The following is a 9366-nucleotide window of genomic DNA, read 5'->3' as shown; positions in this document are numbered from 1 at the left end:
ATAGTTCGATGTACGAATTTTCGATGGTGAGCTGGCGACACACATGCGGTAGAAACCATATTTCAAATTTTAAATTTTGATATGTGGAGCGATACTCTCTCGCGATCTCCTAGTCTGTCACGCAGAGGTGTGTATTAGGTGTATTGAATGCATTTTCGACTTACGATATTTTTGACTTCCGATGGGTTTCCCGGAATGTAACCCCATCGTAAACTGGGGACAACCTGTATATATAAGAGCGCGGTATAATAGCCAGTGTGCTACAAAAAATCTGAAAACTTCAGCCTGGGAAGTTCTTCAAGCAGTCAGTTGATTTATTGGACATGTTTTTAGGTCACATTAGCTATTGTCTGCAAAAAGCATGAAAAATCAGCAGAAATGTTCATAGAAGCAATGACTTTGGACTCACAAGGTTCCAAAAAACTACCTGTAAATCCACTTCATCTGCAATATCCGACACCTCAGAATACAGAGAATAAGAGAAAATAAGACAAACCACTGGGTTTCCAGGATTTGTTGTTGTAAGGTGTTGGGATGTTCTGCTTATGTTAGGGCAAGTAGAGCAGGTACATAATGGAATGGACTTCAATGGGGGCAATAAGGGCTAATGTTTCATAAGCACTATTTGCATACTTATCTATGATTATGAATCCAACTTGTTTCAAGAGTTGTTTTCAGCCCAATCCGGTCTCCAGAACAAGGCTCAACAGAAAAATCTAATAATTTGAAAAAGTTGATATAAACGGCCATGATGTAAAACCAACACATCTTACTGTCTCTTACACTTTCATATATTTAAATCAGAATGTAGATATACATTCGAACCTGTATTACAGCTGTTTGTCCAAAACCACGTCTGGCAAATTCATATACACACACACACACACACATTTTCAGAACCGCTTGTCCCATACGAGGTCGCGGTGAACCGGAGCCTACCCGGTGACACAGGGCGTAAGGCCGGAGGGGGAGGGGACATACCCAGGACGGGACGCCAGTCCATCGCAAGGCACCCCAAGCGGGACTCGAACCCCAGACCCACCGGAGAGCAGGACTGTGGTCCAACCCACTGCACCACTGCACCCCCTACCAAATTCATATACACATAATGTAATATTCCAATTGCCTATATTCTACAATGTTCAAATAGGTTATTTGCTGCCCATCTTGGTACAAAAATATGAGGGAACAGATTTGTTCCCAGGTGTCCCCACAGTGTGAACCTCAAGGACAGGTTGTCACTCACTCTTCAAGAAAAGGTGAAGGTACAGTAAGTGGAGTCCACTCAGGCATAAAAATTACGTAAGCACAAGCTGTTAATGCTTGGAATGTAGTAGATGCAGGTAACACTGCATCGCAATCTAAAGGTCTCGGGTGTGAAACCTCACCCCTGATGTTGTACCGTTGGCCAAGGTGCTTACTGTAAATTACTCCAGTACGAACACCCGGCTGTATAAATGGATGAATAACTGTAAGTACCTTAGTACACAAACCAAACATTATAGGGCACCTCGGGCACAGGCAGCAGCTCAACTGACACCAGTCTGGTTATTTTCATAAAAGGGACATTTTTTGGCAGTGCCCTCAGGTGCAGGAGCCACCGTTCTTGCATCAAGGTCCACTTGTCTGGATGGATGCAGTAACCTGACCACCAAGTCACAGGCATACTGAGCTTCGTGAAGCACTCATTTAGATTTAAATTACACACACACGCGCGCACACACATAAACATACACACACACAAAGGGTGGCAGGCCTGAACTTGACAATTCACATTCTGTCTCTTCTTGTATAATATTTCAGGGCGTTTCCCATACATTTCATCCAGCGCGTTACCTTTTTTGAACTTGCGTGCAGTAAAAGTCAATATTAAACAGAGGACAAACAGCCACGAAACACGCAAGACACACACACACACACACACACACACACACCCAAACATGGGAGGGCACAATAGCGCGGTGAGATTTCCTGGAAACTGAGCAGTAGCAGCAGGTGTCCTCCATTCTTCACAGACTCTGGTCGCGATCGTCTGGGATGAGCTCCATGCGGTCATCCTGGTCCTGCGTGTGAGATAAACAGCTCTGAATGTCACCCACAACTGTTCCACACCAAACAAAAAAATTGCTCTGCGTAACCGACGCGATGGCATGACGGTGACAAAACTGTGGACGTGTCCTGCTGTAAAAAAAAAAAAAAAGCACGCAATATTTATATTTTACATGCCGCAGTTGTAGCGCTCTACTCATAAAGGACAATATGCACAACTATGGTGATACAAGTTCTGTTAAGTTCAAGTTCAAGTTGTTTATATCGTCATTGCTCTATATATACAGTGGAATGAAATGTCGTTTCCCTGGAGACCATGGTGCAACACAGAACAGAGTACAAGACAGTAAATAAATACACAGGACAGGACGTGGACATGGGCTGTGAACGTTGGGCAGTTTGCGGTGTATGGGGTCATGCTGGGTTCGCTGTTTGTCTTTGCCAGGTGAGCGTTGGGAGGCAGCGGGGTGTTGAGCCATCTGACTGCCTCAAGGAAGAAACTGTTGGAGAGTCTGCTGGTGGTGGCTGGTGATGGTCCTGTACCTTCTACCAGACGGCGAAAGGGCGAAGAGTCCATGAGAGGGGTGAGAGGAGTCGTCCACAATGCTGGCGGCTTTGCGGATGCAGCGGTTTTTGTATGAGGTGTCGACTGTGGGTAGAGGGACTCCGATAATCTTTTCAGCTCTTCTTACAACTCGCTGTAGGGTCTTGCAGTCAGAGGCTGTGCAGTTAAGTTTCAGTGCTCGAGCTCTGCTAGGAGTAATTACAGTAGATGAATCATTGCCTGCGGATCCTACCTGGGAAACAGGATAGTACGCCTGCCTGTAGGGGGGGCTGTATCGACGGAGACCCCTCCAGCTGAGGAAGAGGATGTAGAAGGATCCCAGGACACACTGGACTGTGAAGAAGATGGCACTGCCACGCGCCACGTAGGCCCCGATTCTCTAGACGGGGGGCACAGCCTGCGGTTAGTCACCTCTAGTTTAAACGATAGTAAATTTTACACTTCTTTAACCTTTCATACGCTGGTGTGTTCTAACTGGAGATCAAGTGTATTGACCTGGGGAACTGCGGCAGGAGCTGGTTTTAAACCAGAAGCTCAATTTTAAACACCACTGCACACGTGTCTAGGGCCACTTGTCTCGTAAGCAACGACTGAAAGGTCAAACGTACAATATGGTCAAAAGTGAGGTCGACCATAAGGTAAAGTCAAACAGACCTTAATTCACCTTGGTCAATAAGGTGAAAAAGGTGTGTGGGTTGATAACACTACATAGAGCTCACTGGAAGTCGCTTTGGGGAAAAGCGTCTGATAAATAAATAAATGTAAATGTATGGGGTGAAAAGGTCCGTGCCTCATTTCCCTTGGTTGCACTTTCGAAGAAGTCCAGTTCTATATTTATAGATGGGCATCTGACTTTATGAACATGCCTAAAACTGTAAAACTCTTCGCAAGTAATTCTGCTCACACCTGCAAAGCTACTTTTATCAGTATGTCACAATCAATAAAAGCAGGCAATACTGATGTTCGTCAGTTTATATTCCAGTTAAGGTTAGTAAAAGCCTATAATAAAATAAAAAAAAAAAAACAAAAAGATTTATTTCTTTTATTAATCACTTTTAGCTACATTAACATTGAAACTAATTGAAATGTGCTGAAAGTAAAAACAGAAACATCTTCAACATTCGTATTCTCACCACTTTGAATTTTCTTTATTAGTTATAATAATAGCAATAGGAGTAGCACTTGTGTCTCTCTCGTGCTATAAAATTAAAAAAATAATTTAAAAAAATAAAATAAAAAACACCAGGTACAATCTGTAAACAATGTGGGCGGAGTCTGATGGTCCAGCACTTGGGTGCGCTTGGGTATAAGACGTATATGATACATGATAGGTCTCTCAGCTAGGTGTAAACCATTTGCTCTGGTATTACATTTATTCATTTAGCACTTTTCTCCAAAGTGCCTTAAAACATTAAGGTACTTAAAATTCACCTGTTTATATACAGTAGCTGGATAATTTTATTGGAGCCATTTAGGGCAAGTACCATGTTCAAGGGTGCTACAGCAGGAGGTGGGATTCAAACCTGCGACCTTTGGGTCCAAAGGGAGCAACTCTAAACACTGATCATGATTTTACTGTATAATAAGGGGCAGCTGGTATCATATCTGTTTACCCCTTATTCCAAACTAAAATTATAGAAACATTAGTGTGAAGGACATGCAATTAAAATAAGATTTTTATTGTCGACCCTTTCTACCTGGACTGTTTGTAAGTGGAGGAGCCGTTTTGTGTTTGACCTGCTCACTTTTCACATTTCGTTGTTGTGTGTCAAGAGTGTATTCTATTGTCCCCCCCCTCCCCCCACACACACACCTACCTACCTGCTCCTGACTCATGGGGCTGGGCTCGGCAGCGATGCGGAGGCCGTAGGTGACCAGGGAGCTCACGCCCAGCAGGAGGCAGAACAAATTCAAGCCCATGAGGATGATCACCTGCGCAGTTGGACACAGTCAGGGACACATTGCCCTGTCCGGGCTCTGCTGAGCGCTCGGCTGCAACGCAGATTGACTCACCTTCACTTTGTTTGGTTTCCTCTGCACATAGATGGCATGCCCCCCCGTGGCCATGTACTGCAATAACTCAGACACAGTGGATGGTGGTTATTCCCAGTTCTTGACTGGTCTTCCCTCATCTCATACTCATCCTTCTCTATTTAAAAACAGCTTAAAGGTAATTTTAAGTTTGACACACAGATTTTTGCTGTATTAATTTATGATAAGTACTTTGTTTAGGGTGGCACAGCCAGGAGCGCTGCTGTCTCACAGCACCTGGGTGGTGCGAGAGGACATGGGTTTGATCCCTGCTCAGTCTGTGTGGAGTTTGCATGTTCTCTCTGTGTGGGTTTCCTCTGGGTGCTCTGGTTTCCTCCCACAGTCCAAAGACATGCTCTTCAGGTTCATCCATAGCGTGTGAGTGACAGAGACAGTGTGTGTGCTCCACTGATGTATGGATGAGTGACCCAGTGTAAGTAGTGTATCCTAGCAGTGTAAGTCACCGCGGTGAATAAGGTGTGTGGGCTGATAACACTATGTAGAGTTCGTTGGAAGTTGCTTTGGACAAAAGCATCCGCTGAATAAATACATGTAAACCTAAGAGCACTGCACTGGGTCCTCAGAGTGCAAAGCAGGAGCTCTGACCTCTGCGTCTCCCTCAAAACCCAAATTTCAGCACGTAGCACAAGACTTTTCACCTGACCTCTTTCCCAGAAGTGATGAAGGACGCTGATGGCACAGTGAGGTGTGAACATAGGGGGTCATGAACGGAGAAGCAAACTCACAAGGATTCCACACCAGATGGGGGCTGTCGAAGACACGGAGCAGCCGAGGCGCACGCAAATGAAAGAGGTGGTGGTGAGAATACAGGACAGGGAGCTGAGCACCTGCACCACCTGCAAGAGAGACACTCGTCGCAGTGGGAATAATCGAGCAAAGGGATTTCCAATGTTTGACATATTTACACCAAGTCGTACCTATAGTGTAGTGTACTACGATAAGTGACACACTCAGTCTAGACGGGGGAGTGATATAATCACAGCAGGGATACCTATGATACGGTGCACCAGACAGACATTAACAACCTCAGAGGAGAGATATTTATGCCATAGTGTCGTCTTCCGCTGCCTTGCAAAGCTAATTAATTCCCGAAAAATCCTTCATAAGGTGAATGCTCATAAACGAAACACTTCCTTCCCGTTAGCGTCAATGGTTAAAATTTTTTTTGCATTCCCGAGCCCCAGAATTGACACCCATTTGTGCCAAAATATAGCCTCTCCCCCACTTACGACCTATGTGACTTACAACGATCCGTACATATGACCGAAAAAAGAAATACTGTATAAATTAAAAAATAAAGAAAAAATATATGTAAATACAAAAATTACGCTTGGTTGTATGCCCACCAGTGCTAGCGGCTGCGTGCGTACGATAGTGACAGTCAGGCAACATGCTGGCATTGTGTACATTACAGCATCTCTCTCAGTTCTCGCTCTCAGTTGCCATTCGGTAAGTGCACGTTATTCAAGTAAATCTAAAGAATTTTCGTGCTGGATTAAACTATTGTTGTATTAAACCCCAGAGCAGATGACGAGCAAGAGGAAAAACCCATCCTCTGCTGACAGATCTGGCGAGGAAGAAGGCTTCTTATATATTCAAATGTAAAATGTCATTTTATAAAGCTGATTAATAAAAAACAAGATAATCATGATTGAAATTGAGTAGGATAAAAGAATGTTGTTTAGGTATACGACTTCTACATGCCATCTTAAACTTTGTCTGGAAATCTGGTAGCGTAGTGTTTGGATCTTCCACCTTTTGACCCAAAAGTTGCAGGTTTGATCCCCACCTCTGGCTGTATTACCCTTGAGCAAGGTACTGACCCTAAATTGCTTCAGTAAAATTACCCAGCTGTATAAATGGATAAATAATTGTAAGTAGAATAACAATGTAACTCGCTTTGGGGAAAAGTGTCAGCTAAATGAATAAATGTATGTAAATCTCTGACTAATGCCCGTTTTGAGATCCGGTCGGTAGGTCAGAATGGAACTCGGCCGTATGTTGGGGAATGGCTGAATCACCAAATCTCATCAAAACAGACGCAATAACTTCAATAATTAGCATTAGTTATCAAAACACATCATAAAAGGGCAGTTTCTCTTCATCAACTACTCTACTGACTCATCGCATGCCTTGGTGTGTGGGGAATATGCTTCCTCTGTTTCTTTTCTTCAAGCAGCGGTAATTCGCAACAAACCTTCATAGTGCCAAAGGTATTTATTAAAGTGCCCAAGTAAACAAGAAACTAAGAACAAAACAGAATGTTCACAGCAGAAGTCCACAATACTTCACATTTGCCATCATCAGCAGCACACAACACACACATATATCTACATATTTCTATCGTAGAGCACTAAAAGAGGCCTTTAAAGGCCAACCCATTCTTCTTATAGGAAGGACTGAACCATTTTCATTTGGGTCATTGATACAGACATGAACTCAGTAAAAGTAATCAGTGGTTAGTTACTATCAATACAATGTTCCCTTACATTTCCCTTTTCCATTTTCAGAAAATACAATGATGAGTGCATATGTAGTGTTTGTATGTGTTCAATGTTTGTGCATGATATAAAGAATATAGCCAACACAGTCTACACTACTAACTAACCACTAAGTTAATCTAACAGTAGAATGAAAGAGTGATTTTCCTCCTCAACCCTAAGTGAGACGGCCCTGCTGTCACATCTATAATACTGCATGACTGCCTACCTGTGCTCATTCAGCCCTTTTATAGGTCTTACATACCCTATACATGACAAGTGGGCGGCACGGTTGGACAGCAACTAGTGCTGCTGTCTCACAGCATCTGGCTGGTGCAAGATGACATGGGTTCGATCCCAACTCAGTCAGTATGGAGTTTGCATGTTCTCCCTGGCACTGCATGGGTTTCCTCTGGGTGCTCTGGTTTCCTCCCACACTCCAAAGACATGCTGTTCAGGTTCCCCATAGTGAGTGAGTGACACAGAGAGAGTGTTCCACTGATATATGGATGAGTGACCCAGTGTAAGTAGTGTATCTAGCAGTGTAAGTCACTGTGGTGAATAAGGTGTGTGGGCTGATAACACTACCTAGAGTTCATTATAAGTTGCTTTGGACAAAAGCATCTGCTGAATAAATAAATGTAAAACATGAATATATGTCACACTCAAACTCTATGTATTAGTTCAACGTTCACAACAAAAACAAAGCAAAACAGCAAAAAAATGAATTGATGCCCACCTAATTTGACATTATTTGGACAGTCCCAACAGGGCCATGATTACCAACATTATGAAAGGTGAAACTAACAGACAAAGGCTAATGGCGATCAAGGACATAATGTAGGCCAAGGCAAACTAACTATGGAGGAAACCAGAGTGGCACTGGTCTTGATCCACTCAGCTGTCAGAAGGTGCAGAATCCAGATTCGGTCCTCATAAAAACAAGGACATACTTTTCAAGCTGAATTAGGGCATTGAATGAAAGTCCTCATAAAGTCATATTCTGATAATCTGAATGGACATAATTTGGGGTATGCCCATGTTAGGAGTCATATATGGTATACTCTAGGCACATCAACACCTATTAATACTCCTGTGTAAAAATAATTAGAATTTACAGGGAGGGAGATCTTACTTAACACTCCCAGTTTAGGGTACATTCTCTAATTTACACACCAGCTGTGGACATTTCATATTTTACATAATTTATCTCAGCTTGATACAGTCTGTTTGGGGCTCACACGGTATAGGATACTTTATGTGAGAAAAACTGCCATAAATGTAAATTATGTGATTTTGTGTGGAAGGAAGGGTAGCATACACTCATTTTACATTCTGCATTTGGCTGCTTTCATTTCCCTATATGCATGGTAAAAGGAGGGAGTGGAAGTGGTGTAAACTGAACCCAGTGCAAGTTCTCACCCCTGTGACCAGGAAGCGGGTGTTGACAACCGTCCCAAACCAGCGGACAATTCGAGCATCCTTCAGGTCCTCCAGATTCGAAACGGCGGCCTGTGCGTGGGGCTGAGGGCGCTCACTAAGAAACACATGGTACAGCCCCTCCTGGAACATGTTCTGAATCATCTGAAGGAAGAGATCAAGATGGTGGGAGTGAAGGTCGAAATGAAGGAGCAGAGAAGACAACTAAGGTCTGTTTTTCTTACTTTCCTTTACTGTATACTCTGTCTATCTCTCTATCTTTCTGTCTGTCTGTCCGTCTATCCGTTTTGCTGAGACTTTTCTCCAAAGCGGCTTAAAATCTCAGGCTATTTACAATGATTTACCAATTTACGCAGCTGGATCATTTGTATCGGAGCAATTCAGGGGAGTTACCTTGATCAAAGGTACTACGGCAGTAGGTGTACTACAGCTTCTTACTCCTTAACCTCTTTGACAAGCGCTTTTTGAGTTATATTTACACAAAAATTAATGCTGTCTGGTGAATGTGTTCTCCATGCTGTCCTAAACGTAAACGAACGTGCTCACTCATGGACGGAATGTTGATCTGACTGTAGACAAAGGTGAAGTCACTGCCCACGAACTCAGCATTTACTCAGCTGTGTTTGTGCCGCTTACCTTGCTCTAGCGCGCAGTCACTGGAACGTTTCCGGACATTGGAATGCAGAGCGCAATCGTACCCCATGAAGGGCTCCGGACACTGATTTCCGCAATGATTTCTTCCGAGCGGCCTGTCCCTCGGAAGCCAAAGTTCAGGTAGAA

The 9366-nt window shown here is 43.5% G+C and overlaps 1 protein-coding gene across 1 annotated transcript; it reads right to left on the bottom strand.

The window, feature by feature from the left end:
- Positions 1 to 2009: 2009 nt before the first annotated feature.
- On the bottom strand, positions 2010 to 8730 carry tmem253 (transmembrane protein 253). The gene is made up of 6 exons (XM_029256378.1): positions 8569 to 8730; positions 5392 to 5502; positions 4628 to 4684; positions 4352 to 4546; positions 2742 to 2993; positions 2010 to 2063 (listed from the first exon to the last, which is right to left on the bottom strand). The coding sequence occupies exons 1-6, from the start codon at positions 8728 to 8730 to the stop codon at positions 2010 to 2012; spliced, it is 831 nt and encodes a 276-aa protein (XP_029112211.1).
- Between the last annotated feature and the right edge of the window lie 636 nt (positions 8731 to 9366).

This window comes from Scleropages formosus, chromosome 11 (genome assembly GCF_900964775.1).
Source record: "Scleropages formosus chromosome 11, fSclFor1.1, whole genome shotgun sequence".
Classification (NCBI taxonomy): domain Eukaryota; kingdom Metazoa; phylum Chordata; class Actinopteri; order Osteoglossiformes; family Osteoglossidae; genus Scleropages; species Scleropages formosus.
The sequence above is the reverse complement of the archived record's forward strand: the minus strand, read 5'-3'. Positions and strand labels throughout refer to the sequence as shown.